The following is a 25370-nucleotide window of genomic DNA, read 5'->3' on the forward strand; positions in this document are numbered from 1 at the left end:
ATAGCTGAAGTTGGCATATCTTAGGTCGACTTAACTGGCTGTGAGGACAGAGGCAAGACGACCGCTACCGCTCCCCGATTGACTCCGCTTCTGCCTCTCACGTTCGGGGATCGGTTTATTGATAAATCACGTTCGGGGATCGGTTTATCGCATCTAGACAAAATACGATAAATCAATCCCCGATAAATCGATCACTACATGCTGGTCTGGCAGGTAGTGAAGACCAGCCCTGAGAGAGAGAGAGAAATAATTAGTCTGCTCTACAGCCTTAGCTAACAGCCCAGTTGGCTTTTAGCTCATATGGTAGAGGCTCATGCACTAAGTTCCAGAGGCTCCAGGTTCGATCCTGCCCGCCGACGACCGGGGTCTGTTGGCGTTACATTTGCACAGTCCTGGACCAAATGTTCCCATGGCTAGTTTTAGATCAGTGAGAAAATGGCTGGAAGCAGGAAGTGGAGGGGGTGGGAAGGGAAAACAAACAGCCTATTCCTTTTTACCTTTCCTTTAAAAAAAAAAAATTTGTTAGGTAAAGGTAGTTGGCGCTTAAGTTTTTATTAAGATTTATACGTAAGCACAGTGTATTTTTCCTTTGATAGTAATTTCCCTCTCCCACTTTTGAAAATCCTCTTTTGGTTGCCCTAAAGGAAATTTTTTTCCTCCAAGTCATAGAGTGAGATCCTGCAGGGAGAATTTTCTTTTCTGTTTTCCTGCTTCCCAGCTTATTGTCATTGAAAACTCAACCCTGATCTTTTACAGGTGAGAAGGTGGATGCGAGCGGGGGGGGCCGCAGAGCAAAAGCTCTGCTGGGAGATATAGACTATGAGCTTGAGCCTGCATCCTTGATGCCCAGTGAGGTCAGTGGGGAATTTGCATGAATAAAGAACTCAGGAATGACTTTGTGTGCTTAATGCACTACAGACCTGCTTGCACAAATGAATAGGTAACATTTCTGAGATCCCATTTTACCTAGGCATTGCAATGAAAGAGCAATGAGCTGTCAGTAAGAGCACAGAGTGACCCATAGAAAGCAGAGGACTGCATGGATGGTAATTCAGTGCAATAGCCTTTCACATTTGAACACCTGAATTCATACTGTATCTTAAGTCACCCATATATGAGAGCAATAATCCACCCATCTGAGAAATTCAGAGATTTGCACAACTGAGGCTAAGTGGCAGACTCACATGGAGCTTGCAAAATTCTTCTCTTCCCCCAAATATGTTCCTCACTTTTATAACTGCTAAATTCACACACACACTGTGAAGAGTTAAAGATACTGGGCAGGGGCGGGGAGGGGAAGGAGAAACACATCTTTGTGCAGAGTTTAATCACTGGGATAGCTATCCAGGTTCAAAGCTTCATCTCATCCAGTATGTTGGCTTCTAGTAGTGGCTTGTAGTCCTACATTGGATGCTACAGCGGCTGAGATAAGCATGGATCTATATTATCCACAGGGAACTGGCCATTTTGTAGCATATGAGGGAAGCTGAAATCATAAATAGGTGTTAATGATCTGGGCATGAAAATAAGGGTCTAATTTCCTTTAAAGTAGGTTAATCCTACTAATTTGACAGTACTATCAACTATTTTCAATAAATAATGAAAACACAACAGGACTTGAGATGTGGACAGGGGAAGCCATGCAAATCAGAGTTTGAAAAATAGCTTTTTCCATTAGATATACCCTCAATAGTTTAATTTTAGGGTAGTAGACTCATATAAATGCTGGAATATCTCCCCTCACCTAGGGTGACCAGATAACAAGTGTGAAAAATTGGGACAGGGAGTGGTGGGGGGTGAGGGGGGAATAGGTGTCTATATAAGAAAAAGCTCCAAATAGTGGGACTGTCCCTATAAAATCGGGACATCTAGTCACCCTACCCTCACCTAAATAAGTAAATAGATAGACATACACTCATTTATCAAGCAGTCTTAAAATAGTTGAGTAATAGAACATAAAAGAGCAAGCAGAAAACTATTTAAGGCCCATGTTTTAATAATTGTGCACACAAAAATGTGCACACAATTACTATCCATGCAAATAGGGATCAGAATATTGAGGGATAGTCAAAATCTGCCATATTGATCTGAAAACGGAATTTTTCCACTTAATTAGGACTCTAGTATTTATTCATGAATCAATTCATAACAGTCAAATATTTTGTTGTTAATTAGCAAACTCTCCCCATGAGAAGAAAGATGCAATAGGTTTTCCATTTAAAATGCCAAGAGAAAAGTAAACTGAGTTTTCTTTCAGCTTTACAGTTGCTAATTGGAAGCTTGGATGGTTCTAATTGTTGCCATGCAACAAAGACTTGAACGTCTGTTTATTTTCCTGACTGCGGTAAATGTTAACTAGTCACTGTCTCCAGTTTTATCACTAATATGAAGTGGTGCTTTTCTTTTTTGACCTTTTAAAGGTACCATCCACTCTTATAGTTTAGCTGTCTGTCATCTGAAGCAGCTGTTGAAAGTGTATATTTCAAAATCATGAATCTCTGAAAAGTTCTTCATATAAAAATACACTGCCCAAGTTAACATTTTGGAATTTGGTATATATCTTAGGAACATCTGCACCTAGAATTCTAAAAAAGCAAATCAAGAAAATCTGTGTGCTGTGAAGAGATTCAATCTAACATAAATGGTTTGTTCTTAAAATATACTCATAACATGGAAGTATAGTTGCACACCTTGATATAAATTTTATTTTTTGAAAACTAGTAAATCGTTGCAAATTGAAAAGAAAAACTAAATGCCCTACAAACCACTCTTATTTATTAAAAATCTACCCAGTGCTATTTAGCATGTTGTAAATTGGTAGCTAACTTGATTAATAATAGTTGTTTTAAAGTAAATTCAGGGTTTTAATGCATATCTCTGTGATTAATTTATCAAAAACAGGAAAAGTTCTTGAAATGTAGTATACACACATTGTTTAGCTGTTTGTTTATTTTATCCACAAAGAAGCTGGTAAAACAGCACACATGTACAGAGAACTCAAGTGAAACAAGAGATCTTGTTTCATACATTTCCAGAAAAATATTTTAATCAAGAGGCTACTTCCAAAGAGCTATAAAGCTGTCAGTGAGGGTTCCTGTGGTTAAGGGCCTATATTAGCAGCACCAAATAAGGAAACCTCAATAATGAATTTAGAGGATTAATTATTCTGGAAGGAATTTTTATACAGGAATCTTATCAAATTTACACTTCCAAGTAGCTAGTTTTAAAAGTCATCAGATCTGAGGCAGATATTTAAAAGCACATACAGTAGTTGATTCTTTTTACAATGATCAAATCAGGTTATTTAAACTGTGGTTTTGTAATTTATTTGTTTAGAAGCTTGAAAATAAGATTTCTTTTCTATGAGACAGTTTTCCTGTAAAATTCTGATGAGATTGAAATTAACTTGGCTAAAATTTAAAGGTAGAAGAGGTCAAAATATGTTTCTAGACTGACAATTTTTTACAGAAAAAGTTCCAAAGGGCTTCATTTCCTAAGGCTCATTATGGAACAAAACACAATATTAGAATAAATAAGAAATATACCAACCTTGTAATTTAAACAGAAGTTAGTATTTTTTTATTAATTCAGTAAGGAAATGTGGAGGAAGGAGACTGCAGCCTTCCTGGCAGTTGCTTTGAGCCATCTGCACCCAACTGGGAATAAATCAAAACACCATGATTGTAATTCTCCAGCAGTCCCTAATACATGGGAATGGTGATTCAGCAGAGGTGCAGGGATTTACAGCATCTGAGGGTAAAGATCAAGAACACATGCTAGAATGAAAGTGTGGTTATAAGAAGTTGACTTGGTGAAGGACAGAAAATAACTGGCCCACAAGTCATTATTTAAGAAGCTATTGTACTATGGCAGACTAAACACAGGGCATTACTGCAGGTTTGGGAGAGAAGCTTCAGATATTCAGGAAAAACCCAAACCCTGATCAAGCAGGTATTAATTAATCACGAGCAAAGAAAAGCTGAAAGAAAGGAAGATACTTTGGTTTCAATTTGAAGACTGGCTGTCACTGATTCCATTGTTTTACTCCTTCCTCTTGTCTGACTTAGCTTGTCCAGGTCCTAAAAATAACACTTTAAGGTATTAGTGAACACACCTGCACCCTTCTAAAAAACCCACTGAACCCAGGATGTGTACATATGAAAAGTACATAATGATTTTTTTAGTGTGACCCTTATTATTCCCAGGACATAATTGACTGCCCTGTGAGTAACCTATTGCAAGCCCCTCAGGGGAGAGATTTGTTTCTTTAGCTTGCACAAAATTCCTATCTTATCATGATTTTTCTCTCTTCATAACTGAACACAGAATTGGCCAGGACCCTACCTACAAACATTCAGACCCTGCTACTTTTCAGGCAGGCTAGTCTCCAGAATTTTCTGTGCTGCACTGCCTCTCTCTCTTTACTACCCCTCTATTTATATCCATGAGTTGGAGCAAAGGGCCCAGATTTTCAAAGGCACTTGGGCATTGCTGCCCTTGCTCAGCGTTGTAACGCCTAACTCAGTTAGGAGCCTAAATCTCACTTTCAAAAGGGATTATAAGTGCTTCAATCCCATTGACTATTGATGGATTTTAGACTCCTAAATCCCTTTTGAAAGTGAGATTTAGGGTCCTAAATCATATAGGCATTGCATCGCTGAGTGAATGTAGCAATGCCCAAGAACCTTTGAAAATCTGGGCCAAAGAGACCAACCTGGTCTTCAAGTCAGTGTGACTCAGTAGAACAGTCATCATTCTGCCCCACAAGGACCTGACTCTGACACTTGGTCACCTTACAGCACTAAGAATACAAGAATAAGAACAATATGCCAAGATTCAGCAAAAAGACCATAGCATTAAGACTTACCGTGTCAGGAAATAATGCATGCGAAGATCAAAGCAGCTAAGGATACAAGCAAGATATTATTTCAGGATGAGAAGCAAATATCCCTGTAAAAGGGTGCAAATTCAACCGCAGACAGAAAAGCAAAATGAGACACTTATCCATTCCAAAGACAAAACATTTTCAAACATGGTGTTCGTGTGTTTTATGTTAGAATCTGAAACCTCAGATCAAATAAATCCATTCAGACCATTCTGCAGAAATATTTTGCCTCTTCTTCTAACAAAAGAAAAGTACTTTAGTTCTGCAAGGAGGACAAAATGAACACTTGCAGAAAAAAGAACTTGCCACAGCAAATTGCAGATTCCCTGCTTCAGAGTGAAGGTTGCTAAATCCACTGAGCAAGAGCCTGAGGAAAATGGTTTTATAGAACATCAGCAAACAGAACCTTACAGTGAATCTCGAGAGGGAAACCATCTTCCCAGAAACTAAGAACAAGTGAGAATGAGATGAGAATAGATGTTTTCCCTCCAGAATAAAGATGGAACAGTAATTAAGAAATGGCATCCTGCAGAGAGTAGATGACTTTGACAAGCAATGTGCAAGTGCACCTAGATGTAATTAACAAGTATCCTGACACTCCAGTATTTCATCAATAGGAGGTGAAGAAGAAGACAAACTCTGCAGCTAGTCAGCAGGAGGGAAGATGACATGTATTAGAAAATGCTAGTAATGCGAGGATAGTGCATAGTATGAGACTAGTATTAGAATTGGAGGAGACTAGTCCAAGAAGGCTATCAGAATAAGGGAACCAGGCTGTGACTTCTACCACCCAAACAGCAATTAATGAATGATTACTGTTCACCATCACAGAGAAGGCATCTAACTGGCGGTGTGAAAATGAAATGAAGTAAACAAATCTAAACACTGGCAGAATAGTTAAAATAGCAAAGCTAATTTGGAGGCTATCCTCTTGTTCAGATATCATAGGGCCTACAGAACATGAAAGAAGAGCTTAACAATGGAAGCTGTAAACTGAACCAGAGCACAGTTAAACTTACATGTAAGAGACATACATAACTAAGTGGGCTTCATATTGGACTGGGACAGTTTTGGAACAAGTTGTAGAATATTTCTACATTGGTAGAATATTTCTACATCTACAATGCTCAGTTCAGGGAAGCCAGATGGAGAACTTTGATCTTGAAAACTGGCTAGAGTGGAGTCTCATAAGGCCTGACTAACAGGCATTTCTCTCCCAGTTTCTACAGTCAGTGGTACGGTGTAGCTCAGGGGCAGTGAATGAGCCTATGTGTAACACGTTTTCCAGGTCCAGTACTGTGCACTGCCAATGTCCTATATGCAAGGAACAAGACACAGTGGCAGAAAAAAGAATTCAAAATGTGTTTGGTAGAAATGGTGTAAAATGACACTCGTGGCTTCTTGTACTGATTTATATATTTATATGTATAACAAAAATGCACCTATCCTAGGGTCTAGGCACTGCTGACAATAAGATTGAAAAATGCAATGAAAATGGCTAACAGCTTCCCTCAAACCAAAATATGACGGGAGCTTGAAAATCAATAATGTTCTGCTATCCCCGTGAGGATAGCTTTATGAATAGGTTCATGACTGGGACCGGGGAGATCTGGGTTCAGATCCCAGCTCTGCCTCGGCTTTCCTGTGTGATTCTGGGCAAGTCACATAATCGCTGTGTGCCCCAGTTCCGCATCTGCAACACTTGGGTAATGAGACTTCCTCACCTCACAGGAATGTTGTAAATACTTGGCAAATGGTCCTATTGTGTGGTAATGAGGGCCATGAAAGTACCCATAGATTAGAGCAAATACCAGCCCTTATCCCATGCTCTTTTTCAAAAGCTTGGAGCGGTTTTGAACTTAATAGTAAATTCTAAAGCCCCTTTCATGGTGAGTGCCTTGCCAACAGCTTGTCAAAATGGCAGCTTCTGAAATAAGAAGGGCCTTCATTGGTTAAAATCAAAACCTCAAGTGTCACCCAGTAACTAAAAGGTAGCTAGTGGTGGAGAGCAGCTGCAGAGGCCCTCTGTTCTGTATACGTGGCCTAGATGAAAATTAAATGGTTCACCAGGGTTAATTTCTCCCCTGATACAGAAATGGGGTTTCCTGTGTATTTCATTTAATGGTAAATTCAATTTTTTTCAAGTCTGGTCATGACCCTTCAATAGGATGGAAGTAGGCAGATCCTTGTGGCAGAGCCCCATTGCATTCCTTGGAAGTGCGGAAGGATTGAAGGGTCCAGCTGTGTGGATCTGACCTTGGCCTTTGTATTATGGAGATAATTCTCCTGGGAAATATCAAGCTGCAGAGGAGATTCTCCATGTGATTTACTTTTTAAACCGTTAATACAAATAATTTGCAAAAGTATTTGTTCCATATGGCTGAGATAAATGATCTAGGAAACTATATATTGGTTGTAATCTGTACTTGATTCTTCGCCAAATGACACCTAGCCCATAAATAACTTTCTTTAATGTGCAGTTCAGATGAGTTTTCAATGCAAGATGTCCAGGAGATTAGGGAAAAAATAAGAAAAGTCAGAGTCAAGATTTCCAATAGATATTTGAATTGGTTTGATCTCTAAGCCCAAACATATAAATCTGTGGTCTTTTCCTTTTTATCTGATTTTTGGATTCAGGTATTTTTTTAAAAATACATTTGAAAGAATGCCTTAGTTTACATGGATCTGCTAAGCATATGTGCTACAGATGCATGATCCCACACAGGCAGACAGGTCAAGATTATGAAGTGACTTCATAAAATATTTCAGACACTGGATTAGGACTAGGACCTTGATCCTGCAGTTGGATCCACACGAATTCATGTGCAGAGCCATACTGACACCACTCAGGATTGGGCCTCAACTTGTTTATTCACTTTGTCTTTAATGAAGGTCAATAACTCATTGACAATTTAGAGTCCAGTCCTGTGTGAGCTCCTCCACTGAAGTCCAAGTGGATGGGATAACTGCATTTCAGTTAGGTTGTGTTTTTCTTTTTCTTTTTCTGTTTGTTTTCCTTGCTATGCACTTTTATGTCAAGTCAGCCGAGGGCATACGGATACTTATCTTTGTCTGTGTATGTGTGTGTATTAATCTAAATGAAGTGAGTTGGGAGTTCAACACCTTCCAGGATTGAGACGTTAGTAAATGAAGGCTAACTTCTATAGCCCTTAGTCAAGCAAAATTCCATGAAATCCAGTGGGAGTTTGGCTTGAGAAAGAATCACAAAATTTGGTCTTATGTGAAAGAAAATTTGTAAATTAGAGGTTGTCCATCTAAAATGAACCACTGTAACTCGTGTTTTTCTCTCTACATTGCATGGTGAGCTGATGCAAAATATAAGCCATTTAAAACTTGGTGTTCTAATTAAATAAATTCAAAAGGTGTTTCGCTTGGCTCTACATCTTGCCTTCAGTGCCCAGTCCAAACCAGGGATCGTTTTGAGGTAGGGGAAAAACGAAGAATCTTTACTTCTGCCCTCTAACCTACAAAGCAGCCGTGGAACTACTGTGCATTTTCTACTGTCGCCTTGGGTGGAAGGGTAATGGAGCTACATGATGACAGATTCGCCTTCTTTTCCCTGACCCCTCTCTTCCTCCACATGCCCACCCCTCTAGCAGTATAAGCACACAGTGTTTCCTCTGCAGGTAAGGGCCTCTTCATTCCTGCTGGTGATGGTGGGTTGTTAGGAATTTTCTCATCAAATTTATTTCAAATGTAAAGACAGAGTTAATATGGCAGGTAGAAGCTAATACCTCTTATAGCCATGCTGCTGTTAGTCTCTGTTAGGGACCATGTTCATTTAAATGTCTTTTAGCCTCTGCTTGGATATATTTTCCATCTTTTAATAAAGAGGAAAAATTGTGAGACTTTAATCCTCTCTGCTCTTAATTTCTAATGTAGGTGACAGTTTAATCTATTGTGGTAGAGGCTAAAGTAGCTGACAATGTTCCCAAAGAGGCTTCTTCAGTTAGCTCTTTCTGCTTGTTATGCTATACTGCTTGCTTATAAATTGGCATTGTACTGATCACAACTGAAAATGGGAAAAGGTAAATGGATGTAAGTAAGTGCAGGTGCCAATAACTACATGGTTTGCATTTGCAAATACAGATCTTAGCACAGTAGAAGAACATGGCGAAACACATGATTAAAAATATATCAGGATTAATTAACCATTTTGAACACGCTGAAGTTCAAGATGATTAAAAATATATCCAGAAATAAGGAGAGATTGGCATGTGCAGTAAGTAATGCTAATGTTAAACTGCTTTGGAAAATGAGATCTTTAACCCTAGAGACATTGATATTCGGCATGTTTTTGATTTTTGTTTTTAAAGAATAATTTAGCTTTAGACATGGGCATTTTAAATGTTTTTAACTTTTAGTTTTATGGAGCCCTTCAGGGATTTTCCTCTCTCTGTATCATCTTGAGTTTGAGATTTTTTTATGGTATTGCTTATTTAAAATGTTACAAGTTGGTGGTTTCCTTAAATTCTTGTTTTCCTGGTTAATCATCAGTGATAAAGTAAGCAACATCAAAGCCTTATGTTCAAGGTCTGCATCATTATATATATATATATAAATAAATAGCATCATTCCAGTCTGTTATATAAATAACAGTACGTGCACAATAGACTTGAATTATGCTAATCTTATTTTCCTTTGTAAGCATGAAAGCTCAATTATTTTAGTTTCAAAAGTGTGTTTGGAACAAAGGAATCTTCAGTTCAACCCATCTACATTGAATACATAGTCTGAAATGTTGCTTTGCACAAAAGATAAATTTATAAAGAGAAGATATTTTGCTTTTACACCTGCAAAGCTACAAATCGATATCAGTTTATGTAAAAAAAAAACACACAAAAAACCAGTCATGATGTTAGTGTGAATTGTTATACTGCATTGATATAAGGCAGTGCTGGAGACCATGGTTTCTAAGTATAGTTAGGAAACTATACTCAGTTGAAACAAATGAAAACGGCATTAATGAACAGCCTGGGGGAGGAAAGCAGGTCAGTGGTCCCAGAAGACCAATTGTGTAAAGTCTGCATCCACTTCTAGTAAAACCTGGATCCTTTTCAACCTGTTTAAATGGACTACTATTCTTACATGCAAAGTATCACTTCTCTGGCTTTACAAAGGAATCCTGAATAATATCAGGCACAGAACTGGTTAAGATACTCATTTATTTCACTTACAAAATACTTTAGCTGAAAGAACCATTCAGGAGAATGGATTCAAGAAGGAGAGCCATGAAATGTCTCATATGTTAGTAAAACTCCAAGACATTCTAACCCACACGTGAGATCAGTAATTCAGGACAGTAAGAATCCCAACTATGTTTCTGCTGCTGCTGCTAGCAAGAAAGCACCACCTATATTAATGAAATAGTGTGAGAATAGGACGGGTTAAAAAAAACAACTCATCACATTTTTAAAAACCGTAAATCATTTTCCATTGTCAAGTTTATAATGGCATTCATTTGATGTTTAAACATTGCATTAGCAAAAAGCTTGATGGTGCAATAGTAGCCTTTCACAGGTGAAATCTTGGGATTTAATTACAACTATGGACTGAGTTTGTTGACCTTATTCTAGTCCCCTACAGGCATTTGTCCATGTTACCAAACTACCACCCAGTTTGGCACAACTGACAGCCTTTGATCAGGAGACGCCTAGATAATCCTCAGCTTGCAATGTTCCTGCTATTAAGGTACATTAGCAAAGCTGTGTGGGAAGCTGTACTCTGTTTTTCTGCAGTGTTCTTGTTCCTAGCCAGCCTTTCGCTTTCAGGACTAAAACTGAAATCCGCTCCCCCTCACCTCCTCAAAGTCTTTTAATACAAATTTTGCAATGGAAATCAAATGAATGGCTGCAGCAGTTATAAATCAGCCTCACTGTAGTGAGGTTGGGAGCTGAAGTGTGCAGTTCAGATTGAAAAGAAATTGATAGTTTGGTTCTATCTGTAAACGGTTAGAAAAGCAGAGAAATTTTGCTCTGATGTTCATCCTGTGTGATCCTGTTACCTCAGTGAGGACTGAGGGGTAGATGTAGCTGAGGGTAGCCGCTCTGTGCAGGATCAGCTTCCAGCAGTCCTGCACTAAACGCAAGTGGTGTAAACTGGGACCAAATTTCACCTAATTAATAGTCATGTTTTAGGGCCAGATCACATTCTGCTGCAGGGGAAAAAACCAAGAGGTCACAAGATACTATGAAAACTCCATGGCTTATGGTAGCCAAGTTTCCAAAGAGTCAGGTTGGAGGAAGGAGGTGGTAGATTTGCCTCCTCATGGTGTCCACCCAGTGTGTGCTCCCTCTTCCAAACATCATGGATGTCCCAAGAACTGAAGGGAAATCCCACAGATCTCTGGCCATCCTGAGATCTTTAATCCCTTTGGGCTATTCCTTGTCCTTTCAGCCTCCCCCTTCACCTTTTGGCAACAAAATCCATCTCCATCTGCCAGCATAGAGGGGATGGTGCAGCAGTTAGTGCTGATGGGGTCCAAATGATTCATTCCTGTGAACATTTCTCTGCAGGATTGCTGGGACATGCTGCATAAGGCAGCTATCCCCAGCCACACCCACCCCACTGTCCTCGTTCCAAAGGTGGGGAAGTTCTGCAGGGAAGTTTACATGGGACTGCAGGGAAGCTTACTGGGAGGGGAAGGGAAATGATGGTCCTAAAGTTTAATTTCTCCTCCATCCAGCATATTTAGGGACACTTAAACTTGTTTCCTGTTGCTTCCTTCCTTCCTCAATACCAGTGACAGATCAGAGGGGATGACTTGGCCCATAGTTTAGGAAGTATCAAGTCTGGTTCCTCTAGTTTTGGAGTGTTTTTTCAATTTTGCCTTGGAAATGTATCTGTTGTATTAAACTCCTTTCCCTATTTACATAGGGTCTGAGGTACCCACAGTTCTTCACCACACCTTCCTGTCCATGGCATGGATTTTTAAGTCTTACAGTTGTAGTCCTTTTCTCTTCAAGCTTCTTTTGACAGAGTCTTTCCATCTTTCCTCAGTCTTCCACATCCTTTCTTGCTCTCCTCTTTCTCCCATTCTTTTCACAAGTCCAGACCACCTCAAGCATACTCTCTCTAGCCTATCTGTCACTGAGAGTCCCAGGTTTCTTCCTCCTAATGAATTCCAGACACACACTGTCAACTCTCCACTTACCTGCCATTCATCCCAGTCTATTATTTTCTACTATCTGTATCTTTTTTTCTTCCATCTCTGTAAGATTCATCTTTTCCAAACCACAGAGCAAGCAGGGACAAACACATGCAGCATGCACTTTACCTTTCAATTTGTTACTTAATTACAGATCTGCCGCCTTTTTCAGTGCTGCCCCAGCATACTTGGGTTCTTCTTTTCAATTCTCTGGATTCTTTCCAATAGCGCTAAGTGTACTCCCTAAGTACACAAATTCTTTTTCCAAATCAGCTTAAGAACGGCCCTACTGCATCAGACCAATGGTCCATATATCCCAGTAACCTGTCTTCCAACAGTGACCAATGCCAGGTGCTTCTGGGGGAATGAACAGAACAGGCAATCATCGAGTGATCCATCCCCTGTCGTTCACTCCCAGCTTCTGGCAATCAGAAGGTTGGGGATACCCATGGGGTTGCATTCCTGAGCATCTTAGCTAATAGCCATTGATGGACCTATCCTCCATGAACTTACCTAGTTCTTTTTTGGTCTCAAAGTTATACTTTTGGCCTTCACAGTATCCCCTAGCAATGAGTTGCACAGGTTGACCGTGTGTTGTATGAAGAAGTACTTCCTTCTGTTTGTTTTAAAACTGCTGCCTATTAATTTCATTGAGTGACTCCTGGTTCTTATGTTATGGGAAGGAATAAATAATACTTCCTTATTAATTTTCTCCACACCAGTCATATCATTTTATAGAACTCTATCATATCCCCTCTTAGCTGTCTCTTTTCCAAGCTGAAAAGTCCCGGTCTTTTTCATTTCTCCTCATATGGACAGTATTCCATACTCTTACTCATTTTGGTTGCTCTTTTCCAATTCTAATATGTCTTTTTTGAGATGGCATGACCACATTTGCAAGCAGTATTCAAGATGGTGGCGTACCATGGATTTATAGAGTGGCATTATGATATCTTATGTCTTATTATCTATCTCTTTCCTAATGTTTCCTAACATGGTTAGTTTTTAGGACTGCCGCTGCACATTGAGCAGATGTTTTCAGAGCAGTATCCAGAATGACTCCAAGATCTTTCTTGAGTGGTAACAGCTAATTTAGACCCCATCATTTTGTATGTATAGTTGGGATTATGTTTTCCAATGTGCGTTACTTTGCATTTATCAACCTTGAATTTCATCTGCCATTTTGTTGTTCAGTCACTCAGTTTTGAAAGATCCCTTTGTAACTCTTTGCTTTGGACTTAACTATCTTCAGTAATTTTGTATTGTCTACAAATTTTGCCACCTCATTCTTTACCCCTTTTTCCAGATCATTTATGAATATGTTGAACAGCACAGGTCCCAGTACAGATCCTTGGGGGACACCACAATTTACCTCTCTCCATTCTGAAAACAGTGACCATGTAACCAGTTACGGATCCATGAGAGGACCTTCTTTCTTATTCCATGACTGCTTACTTTGCATAAGAGCCTTTGGTGAGGGACCTTGTCAGAGGCTTTCTGAAAGTCCAAGTACACAATATTCACTGGATCACCCTTGTCCATGTCTGTTGACCCCCTCAAAGAATTCTAATAAATTGGTGAGGAACAATTTCCCTTTACAAAAATCATGTTTGACTCTTCCCCTAACAAATGGTGTGTCTGATTCTGGGGTGTTTTTTGTTTTAAACTATAGTTTCAACCCATTTGCCTGGTACTGAAGTTAGGCTTTCCGGCTTATAATTGCCAGGATCACCACTGGAGCATTTTTTAAAAATTGGCATCATGTTAGCTATCCTCCAGTCATTTGGTACAGAAGCTCATTTAAATGATAGGTTACATTCCACAGTTAGTCGTTCTGCAGTAGCTTCTCTCCTGAAGTGTCAACCACCCACCCTTCTTACACGTTCCCTACTTGCACAGCTTCAGTTTTCTTTGTGTTTACCTTCAAACCATGGTCTTCAAACACAGATGCCCACTCTGATACCGTATTAGCTAATTTCTCTTTGCTGTCAGCCAAAAGAGCCAGATCGTCAGCATACATAGGTTTCTCTGTCTCCCCGCTGGCTTGATTCTCCTACTAATTACCTCCATAAGTAGGCTGAAGAGATGAGAAGTCAGCACACTGCCTTGTCTCAATTCCACCATCATCTCAAAATTCTCCAAGAATTCCATGTATTGTTACCACCGTAGGTCTTTACTCTCGATACAGCTCCTCCATGAGAAAAAGGGTAGACTCCCATCTATAGCACTGAGTCCAGTTGTCCCTGGTACGCTAACCTACAGTGCAGTCTGAGTGCACTGATGTTTGACATGGGCATTTAGGGGCCACTGTTGGATACTTTCTTCAATGTGTACTTCAAAATAAAAACTTTTCTCCGGCAAACTCAGTTAGAAGGCAAGCTGGCCTCTGCTGCTTTTGAAGTCAATGGGAAAATAATCAGGCCCTTTATAAGGCACAGTGTGTGAATCTGCATTTGAATGCAGATTATTTTTTTTTCCTCTCTGCTTTAGATTATACGTTGCTAGTAGCTTGACAGACTTTTCAATACATCTCACAAGAAGGATCTTCCTGGTGGAGGTTTGGCTTTGATTTTATGAAGATGCTCAGTTTTACAGATGTGGCTGTGAGAAATTTCTGCTGGTGTATAGACATATTTATTTTTACACCCACACTCATTATCTCATCTACATACCACACACCTACACGTGAGGGGCTTCATTTAGAATTGCTTATGGTGCATGATGCAGTTTTAATAGCTCCCAAGCTCAGTGGAAGTGATTACAGATTGAACAGGTCACAGGCATTTGTGGAGCGTGCCCTGCAAGATGCCAGGTAACACTGGAAGGGCCTACCTTTTCCTTGTTAGAAATTCATTTCCAAACCATTATATTGCAAATCATTATTTTTGCATAAAAAGACATACTTGCTCAAAACAAAACAGCAATAAAACACTAATATCTGGTATCTTACACCAGCAAACAGGGTAGGCAAAATTGGAGTTTTGGAATCTACATCTGCTCCTCTTTTAAAAAATAAATAAATAAATTGAACTGAACTGTATTGGGCAGCTTGTAGGCCTTTTGTTTGGGACAGGGAGAGTGACTGAGTTCAGTATGGGGTTGGATGTGCATTGGAAGATACAAGGGGAATTTATTAAATGTCTTTCACATGGAAAATAGGGAAATGAATTCATCTGAATCAGTGGTAAAATGGCATTAATGGCCATTTCATTAAAAGTTATAGGACCCTTTTGTTCTAAACTACACTTTAGAACTAAAGTCCTAACTTTCTGTAATATAATGCCCCATTTATGTGAAGAATGACTCATGAGATGTAATTCATCACTATCAGGTCAAGTGCGGGGTGCTCAATTTTCAGACAGAGCCCCCTCAAAGAGCTTCCAGGTCCCATACTTGGGGAGTCAGAGAGGCTTATAATGAAGTGGGAGAACCTGAGCACTAAATGTGGGATTTGGAGATCCACAGAAGAAAATAATTGGGCTGCACGGTGGTTTTGCTGAAGTTCCTAAATAAATATGCACATAACAGATTACAAAACTCCTTCCTGTCAGCCAGTGGCCATGTCTGCTGAGCACAAAGGGTTCATGCTTTGTAATGGAAAATAGGGTTGCTAAAGATTCTTGATATATTTCATTGCAGATGTGACGAATACGTCACACAGCTGGATGAAATGCAACGCCAGCTTGCAGCAGCTGAAGATGAGAAGAAGACGCTGAACTCCTTGCTGCGTATGGCAATCCAGCAAAAACTGGCACTGACCCAGCGCCTGGAGCATCTGGAGCTTGACCACGAGCAGTCCAAAAGGGTGCGCACTAAATCTGCTTCCAAAGCCAAGACCAGTAACCCAAGTGTAAGTCATATCCGGTCCTGTGGAGACAGAGCTGAGGGGTCTGTCCTTAACAACCAGGTGTTTTGTGAGAAGTATAAGATCTATTGTGACTAGAAGAGGCATGTAGGAAATCATATTATGCATCTAATTTTTATGCTGTAATTGTCAGCATAAATCCCCACTATCTAATGTTGCGGTGAGTTTGCTTGTACTAGTATGTTGTTAAACCATGTAATACAAATGGTATTATGGTGGTCTTAACTGTAACTAATTCATACGTATGGAGATCTTATTAACAAGTTAATAGTGGAAAGGAACTTTTTGTTTCCACAGTTAACATGTATGGTTTTGCTGTTTATGGGTAAGTGTTAAAAGTGTATACCTGCTATACTACATCTGGTGTTACTAACTGTAGTTTGATTAGCACAAATATGATCCTTTCCCCAGGGTTACAGCATCCTTCAAATAAAAAAAGCGTTCACAGGAAAAAGCAAACCTAAAATCTCCTTGTTAATCTGGTTTGAAAAGTGGTGAAATGCAACACTGGAAATTAGATGTGTAACGTGGAAATGCAGAACATTTCAAAACCAGTACCAAAACTAGATTTGGCTGCTGTGGCAGTCATCAGAAATTTTCTGCCATATCACCACTGACCAAAGTCCCAAAAGGCTTTTATAAGCTATAAAAGTTGGAGAAATATAGGATACATTCTTAAACTCTTTCTTCTCTACTTCAGAGGGTTAACCTAAAGAAACTTGCACATTTATAGTCTATTAAAAATATGCAATATTACCCCATCTAGAATAAAATTGAAAATTAAAAATATTAGGATCCTAACTGATATGCAGTTTCACATTAAAGTTATGCTGTGAAAAAGTGTCATGTACAGAAAGGATGTTTGTGGTCTCATGTTGCTTTTTGCAGCATAACAGTTTGGAAAAAGGTGTTTTACATATTACTCTATCCACACCATATCTGTACAGAATTTATATGACTGTGTTCTACTATTTTTAAGTCACAATACAGTTCTTCTCAGCTCTCAGTATTAATCTTAATGGGATAATGTTTCAGAGCTCTGTTTGTGGGTTTTTTTAATATAAAAAAAATTGCATTCCTTATGCAAGCACACCTTTCGCAGGGCTCTACATTATAGGCACAGGAAATTTAACCTGTTCATCTTGTTAATAAATATTAATGAAGTAGGTTAGCATATGTATTAATCGTAAAAAAAAAAAAATACTTTGTCTGCTATTGGACTTTTAAGGGGCCTTTTTAGCCACTTAATTTCAATATGTTTGATAACATAAAAAAAGTGTACTTCATAATTGGTGCCTATACAAGTGATAAATATACAAGATTAAAAAATGTTGCTTTTAAAATTGTGGAAAATTTGTGGAGCACAATAAGGCACATTTTTTTAAAAACAAAAGTTTTTAAAGTGCCTAGCCTCAAACTTTATTTTAATGTAAAGCCCTGTTCATTTTGTACTTTTTCAAATAATTTTGTATGCTTGTAGTATTAACTAAAAGTAATCCAAGACTGCACAGTTGTCTGCTGATAGTGATGTTTTCTAGAGCCATTCTAATGATCCTGGTGTAGTACTGCCTCATTTCACTACCATTTCTTGTAGATGGTCAGCAGCTTGCTTCCTGTGTATCGCCGCTCTGCCTATAAGTAGTCAGGAGATATCACAATATAAATATAAAGTAATAAGGAGCGCAGCCTGCTTTCCCAGTGGAGGGAAAATATAGTCTTTGGCTTCTGAGAGATTTTAAAAAAATGCTTCTAAAATCCACCCAAGTAAATTGTGCAGAAATCTGACATCAGAGTTATGAAAAATCTTGTTTTAAAATAAATATTTGAATGTGGCATCCTTAAATTTGGTGCCAGAATCACATTTGCCAATATCTATATTTTTTTTTTTTTAAAAAAAGAGTGGATTTTCCAAGTCTTCTGTATTGCCCAATTACCTGTGTACATGAGACGTTTAAAAAGACAGTAATTGTGGCCCCAAAAGCAGGCCCCTGTGCATCAGTTATTACTTCATTTTTAGAAAACACTGTATTCTCCTGAATTTGAGCTTTAATATTGCTATGTAGCAGGTTTGATATTTTTAGAAGCAAAATACCTTTTAACAATTTTCAGTCCTGCTTTTCCTCTTCTTTGCTGCACAATCCTCCAAAAGGCCTTTATTCTTCTCATTTTTGCATTGTGGGTAATTATAAAGAATGCCTTGTAAAAGTAGGCATTTAGATTACGAACTCATTTTGCTCCATTAGAAGCAGCTATCATTTTGTTTTAACTTTGGTAGGAAGCTGTTAATACAATTCTTATTGCTTCCCTGTCTCTAGTGGTAGTATTGTCACAACATACGAACGATAGAAAAGGTAAATTTAAGAAACTACATGCATTGATTAGTTTTAAAGTCAATTGAAATTTTATAGGAAGTTTTCAGTATTATCAGAAGGTGACTATTACTATCGATATTGGCTCACATTATCAGTACAAAATATGAATAGTTTTGCTACATCACAACCAGCTTAGTAATCCTTTCCATTTTTATTCATCTCTATGGCTCTTAAAATAAAAAACAGCCAGACCATTTAAGCTTGTCAAGTGTATGTTTTAAAACCTGATCTAAAGAGAAATGAGCAACGGTACATAAAAGTGACCTGTTCCTGCTGTGTGTATGTTTAGATTAATATATTTAAGATTATGGGGGCTTGTACTTTTGTGAAACAAATCTCTTGAAACTTACCTATGCTATGTTAAGTCTTTCATTTCCCTTTCAATGGGTTGGGATTTAGTTTGGAAAACTTATTAAGCCATCACCTACCTCTGCAAGCAGGCTCTTCTTTTGAATGATTACTGTTCTCTGCATTGGCCTGCATGATATACTGACCTGCATGTCTTGGGAGAACCTAAATCTTCATTGATAATGGCTTTCGCATACTCACTGCTGTATCTTTTGCTCGAACAGCATAGCTTTATTCAGTACTTGTAAGAAACCTTCCTGCAAAGCTGTTGCTTCTGAACAGTACTCATGTAAAGCATTGTTCATTAGCTTGGAAAGCACATGCCAACTAAAGTGACTGCCTCTAACTTGGGAAACTAACAGATGCTCCTCAACCGACTAACCTGCTATGGAGATCTTGCAGTGCACTCTGTATTAAGTCAGTTCTTTAACTGATGAATGAGTACCAATTTTTCTAATGTTATTCTGTTTTCCATTTTTCAGCTTTAGAGTAGTTCCTGGAGATGGCCTTTCCAACAGTGCAACAGTATTTCTTAGCCTGCCTCGTTCTGGTTAACAGTGGTAGCCTGTTGCACAAAGAATGGAAACCACTGACCTGATCCTAGATTGTTTTTTTTTTTTTTTTTTAAAAACCCACCTTTTTCCAGTATACTACCTGCAATTTTACTTTTATGTCTCAAGTTATAAAACAAACAAGTTTTACCTATAAGTGCTGCTGCAGGAAGAAAACTTACAAGTGCTGAAGAAACCTACTTTGAACGTAACGATCACCATATTAGTTTATGATCTACTAGAAATGTTCAGATGGGGGAATTTTTCTTATTTCATTGCAGATATTAATTTTTTTATCTGATTGTTAAACCTGTGCACTTTTGATATTTTACTTTAGCTTCTTTTAATTCCTTATGTAGAAGAGTTTATATAAAATGCAGTGGTTTGTGCTCACAGTCTCTCTCCCTATTTTGGGCTTGTGCTTGTTGATTTTCGACATCAGCATGTGGCAGAGATTTGGACTATTTCTGATTTTGCTCTAGACGGCGTTTAGAAAAAGAGTTTCAACACAAAAACCAGGAGCTCTGCTAAACTATGTATGTGCTGTGCTTCAGCAACTTTTTTTATTATTATAAAATGTTAAGCTTTATGTGTTAAAATTACTGATTTTTAACTGCCATGTTCATTAAGAAATCCAGGGTATTCAAATTCTGGGGTTTTTTTCATATTGTATTATTATTCTTAGGAATAGTTCAATGTAACAAGAAGAAAACTTGACTTTGCTCTAGTTAAAACAGTAATAGGCATTTGAAAAATATTAAAGTAGTGTTACCTATAAATTCCAGAATTTCTGGGTTTTAGGAAGGTATGAAGTATTATTGATTAACAGAATTTTATACAACTGTATGGCTTAAATTCCAAATTGGAATTGTTTTGTTACTTCTTCATTTTATTGTGCCAAATTATGGTACATTTAGAAAGAAAAATTCTAAAGTTGTCAATGAATAGGGTGTTCTATTTCAGCGCCTTTTTGTCATTAATTACTGCCAGTAGTGCCTTTAATAATTTAAGTGAGACTCCTAGAATAGCTTAGTCTATACAAGAAGAAATGAACAGTTGTTTTGAAACTTAGTAAAGATGTGGAGCAATAAGTGCAAAGCGAACTCCCCTTTCGCACATTTTTAATGGTCGTCTTAATATAGAGATTATATATACACAAGAAATTGTAAAAAATACGGTTAGTCAATGATACTTCATCATGCAGATCCTTGCAAATTCAGGGGTATAGGAAAAAAAAAACGAACCCGAATACACTTTGGGAACCAAAATGGACTTTTATTGAACAAATGAGCAAGATGTATTAACGCATTTGTGGCTGCAGTACAGAGGATGTATTGGGAACATTAATGTTCTGTTAGCTGTGTATGGTGGTGGATACAGTTTAACCATAGTATTGTTTGGAAATGTGAAAGACAAGACATTAATACCTACTCTTGCATGTTGTATCTAATCATTGTAATTTCAGGAAACAGAAAGTGAAAAGTGCATCAACAAGCTGTACCCACCTGCCTTGGTGCTGTTTGTTGAGGCTAGTGTGAATCATTAAATTGGTACTTCGGGGGGAGAGAGGGGAGGACTTCCCTCCCTCAAAAAAAAAAAAAAGTACAAATTGTAATAATATTGTCAGTGGGGAAAAGATTTCTGTTTGCTGGAAGAAGCATTATTATTCCTAGATGTGGGGACTTCTTATATTTTCATCTTCTGTTACAGTATTGATTCATAAGAAATATTGTTACATTTAAAAATTACTACATTTGTACGTGGGTATTTATTTGAAATGATGTCAAAGTACTGTATTATGTTTTATGTGCATTACCTTTTAGTGGTGGATTGGTCTCCATTTAATGTCATGCATGTACTCTTGCCAAGTAACCTTTACACAGATCTGAAAAAGTAAATGTCATTGGTTAAAAGAAAATTGTGGAAAACTGATTCGTAAGTATAACTGTGTGTTAATTTGATAACTTTAGGAGGCATAGGGGGCAAAATGTTACTTCCAAATTAATACAAAAAATGTGTGTAACGTAGGAAAGCAATCTGCCTGTGTAAAGGTAGTCGCATTGGCAATATCAATAAAAGAGAAAAGGAGATCTGTTTACTGTGTGTGTGTGGGTTTTTTGTTTGTTTGTTTTTGCAATGTCTGCCACTTTAATTTGTTGAAATATTCCTAGGTCATTAAGAATCTTAATACAAGGTTAAATGAATATTTGTATTTTTGTCATAGGTTTTACCTGGGAGAAACCTAAAAGATGATTTACATTTGCATATAGTTTGAATAGAAAAAGGAACTCCTACATCTATTAACTGTCGTTCATATGTTTAACAGTAATTTCTGATGGACCCTTCAGAACTCAGAAGGAAGTTATATATACAGCTGACCTAAAACCAGCTTAAATATAGGTACAAAGTCAGCTGTAAGTAGATAAGACTTTTGATCAATCCAAACAACACACGAAGCCTTTTCAGGATGTAGGTTACTATGAGTTGGTCTTGACCTCTAGGGACATGAAATACAGGTCTATGGGATTTTTAAGGTTTATAATACCACCATCCCCCCAAAATGGGGATTGTCCTAAACTAACGCAACTCACTGTAGTTTATGTAACCTGGTATTCAATTCCATTAGAAAAGCTAATCAACTTAATGTACATTGTAACTCAAGGAAGACAATGGCCCATTTCTGTTTAGCAAGTGTTCACAAACTGTGTTGGTCTGCTTGCGAAATACTCAGAACTCATGTCTGACAAGGCTCTTGGCCTGATCCTTTAGTGCTTATTCATTCAAAACTTCCCTTAGCTTTAATTGGAGTTTTCCCTGCAGGATTGCTGTGCCTGGAGAATAGATTTTATATAATATATATGCAAATAAGCACACATATAGAACAGAGCAGTTCAAAAGATGAAAGCTTAAGTAAACATCTGTGTACTGGGAAAATAGCAAAATAATACAAGGAAAACATTTATCTTTATTTGTCGTATGTTTTAATACAATATTAATTTCTTATGCCAGTCTTTTGCGGTGTGAAAATTGGGCCCGTCTGGTGGCATGTTGGCACATACTGACTTCAGAGACTTAGTCCAGAGCTGAAATGCCAGACTGACAGATGTTGCTGTATTTAGTCTCAGGTAAAGGAATCTACCAACTAACATAATACCCTTACCTGTCCTGGAAAATCAGCAATTTAGAGCTGAGTACTTGTTGCTTGGCAGTAAAGATGGTAAAAAAACAAAAACAAAGATTGTATTATTTTATAATCTCTTATAACAAAAGCAGAACTACACCAAGAGAGACTAAGGGTGAGATTTTTAAAGGTATTTCAATGGGAGGCCCCTCAGTGCTTTTGAAAATCTCAATATGTGCCTGTCTCATCTTGAGAGGCCTAAATACCTTTAAAAATCTGGCTGAGTGCTCAGTCCTCCAATCTGCTGCATACCCTCAACTCTCCTTGACTTTGATGGGTGTTGAAGTCACTCAGCCTCCTTGTAGGATCAGGCTCTAAGAGAGAGGCAAGGCTCTTCTCTAAATCGTGTTTCTAGTAATAAAGATGAAAAGCCAAAGACAAATCAGTTCTATAGCCTAGAAGAAGGTTTCAAAACAGCAGCTCTACAAACACTATCATTTCCAGTAGATCTGAAGGAATGCATCCAAGTATCATTGCAGACAAACTTTCCTAGCTACCCATAGTAAATAACAGGCAGCTGTTGGAACAGCATGTGAGTTGGTGAATAAGATTAGCCCATTTTCTCCCTTCCTTTCTATCCCCAGGCCCCATGTGTAAGGGAGTCAGCAACTTGCCCCAGAGAGGACAGGTTTCAGAAGCCTGTCAGTGCCAAATTCTCATGCTGACATAGGCTGTAGTGTAGACATATCCTTAATTGATAAACTGGGATTAAATCAATTTGAGTGCCCACACAGGAGTTTTCACCAGTGTAAATACATCCATTTAAACACCAAATTTAGTTAAACTGATGCAACTGTGTGAGTAGACAAGGCCTGCAAATAACAGAGCTGTTTGATTTTGCAAACACTGGTTTGAAAGAGTCAAGGTATGGAGGCCCAAAATGTAACTTCCCCTTTTCCTTTTATACAGTATACTATTTTTCAAATAGGTAAAGTGTGGAACAAAATTCCTAACTTGCCCAAGTAAAACAACAAGACTGTGAAAGAGGTGAGAATAGAATCCAGGTGCCCCCTGCTCTGAGCACTAGACCACACTCTCTCGAGCACTCCAAATCAGCAAGGAATTTGTAGAGTGAGTTCACTTTCATAGATTCCAAGGTCAGAAAAGACCATTGTGACCATCTGGTCTGATCTCCTATATAACACAGCCCATGGAACTTCCTCAAAATAATTCCTAGAGCAGATCTTCTTTTAGAAAACATTAAAACGATGTAAAAATTGTCATTGATGGAGAGTTCACCATGATGCTAGCTAAGTTGCTCCAATGGTTAATTATTCTCACTGTTAAAAATTTCACACCTCATTTCCAGTCTGAATTTGTCTAGCTTCAATTTCCAGCCATTGGATTGTTTTATACTTTGCTAGATTGAAGAGCCCGTTATTAAATATTTGTTCCCCATGTAGATACTTAGACTGTAATCACATCACACCTTAATCTTCTCTTTGTTAAGTTAAATAGACTGAACTCCTGTATCACTGCAAGATATGTTTCTGAATCCTTTAATCATTCTTGTAGTTCTTCTCTGAACCCTCTCTACCAGTTCATCAATATCCTTCCTGAATTGTAGACACCAGAACTGGACACAGTATTCCAGCAGCAGTCACACCATTGCCAAATACAATTTACAGGAGTAAAATAACCTCTCTACTCTTGCTCAAGATTCCCCATGTCCAGCTCATTATCCACCATAACCCCCAAATCTTTTTCAGAGTCACAGCTTCCCAGGATAGAGTCCCCTGCCTTGTAAATATGGTCTACATTCTTTGATAGATGTATACGTTTAGCCATATTAAAACGCATTGTTTGCTTGAGTCCAGTTTACCAAGCAATCCACATTGCGCTGAATCAGTGATCCATTCTCTTTATGATTTACCCCTCTCCCAGTTTGTGTGTCATCTGCAAATTTTATCACTGATGATTGTATGTTGTCTTCCAGGCCATTAATAAAAATGTTAAATAGCACACAGAGCCAAGAAGCGATCCCTGTGGAACCTCACTAGAAACACACCCATTCAATGATGAAATTTGAATTTCAGTGTCCTCTCGAGAGAAGTGGACTTTGTACATTGGAAACATAGCAAGTGCACCTGAGGATGTTTCCAATAATTGTCTGGGTTGTGGTGTCTCTGAATTTTCAGAGACTTCTTTTCCTCTAGCAGCTCCTGTTCAAGTCACAGATCTTCTTATACTTAATCCTGCTCCTAAGTACTAGCCATTACCTCCTTGCCAAACTGATTTTCTTTCTCTTCTAAAGGACAAAAGTGGTCTCATAAATGAAACATTGCCAACATTACTCCATCTCCTAACTAAAAGAAATGGAGATAAAGAACCCCGTGAACTTAAAACAGCTCTGGAAATTCTTCAGTACACATACCTGATTTTAATATTCTAGTATAATAGTATCCTTAGTGAGCAGTTTATCAGATGCTGCCTGGGTTTTGTTGAACCAGCTGCCTATTACTTGACCACACAATTATAATTAAGGTAAATTATCCCTCATCTTCCATATAAAAGGCTAAATCTTTGTTTTCTACCAGCAGTTGAGTGGGGGTTGTTTTTTTTTTAAAGTCTATTGCTCAGCTATTGCAGTATGTTTAGTCATTTATTGTTTTTAAAGCAGACCTGCTTACTCAAGCAAAGGCAAAATCCAGACCAGCAATTCTAGAATCACAAATAGTTTCACCTGATCTCTGGTCATGAGACTTTGTTTCTAATTAGGATAGTTTGCACTGAGATTCTGACATGCACCTAGTTTCAGAATTAGGCACACAATCTATTTCTACTAATCTTCAATATATTGTCACTTATTTTATAGCATGCGGTATACTTTGGAGTTTACCTTAATACAGCTCAAGGGGATAAGAGCAAAGTATTTGATCCAACAATGGATCACCAGCTTCCTGTTACCTCCAAATTAACAATGAGTCTTTATTAAACCAATTATGGAATCCTTGCTTTAGTACCTCTCCTTTAAAAACGAACAAGGAAATCTGATATATA

The 25370-nt window shown here is 38.1% G+C and overlaps 1 protein-coding gene across 2 annotated transcripts in view; it reads left to right on the forward strand.

Moving 5' to 3' along the window:
* BICD2 (BICD cargo adaptor 2) overlaps positions 1-25370 on the forward strand; it is a 169086-nt gene that overhangs the window by 130030 nt on the left and 13686 nt on the right. Inside the window, exons 7-8 of one of the 2 annotated variants that reach the window (XM_073351568.1) lie at positions 15693-15903; positions 19121-21285. In XM_073351568.1, coding sequence (XP_073207669.1) covers positions 15693-15903; positions 19121-19126 — 217 coding nt within the window. In that variant the 3' untranslated portion in view covers positions 19127-21285. Of the gene's footprint in view, positions 1-15692; positions 15904-19120; positions 21286-25370 lie in introns of those variants that run through there. The other variant, XM_073351569.1, reaches the window with a different exon arrangement.

Source organism: Lepidochelys kempii, chromosome 7 (assembly GCF_965140265.1).
Source record: "Lepidochelys kempii isolate rLepKem1 chromosome 7, rLepKem1.hap2, whole genome shotgun sequence".
Lineage (NCBI taxonomy): Eukaryota > Metazoa > Chordata > Testudines > Cheloniidae > Lepidochelys > Lepidochelys kempii.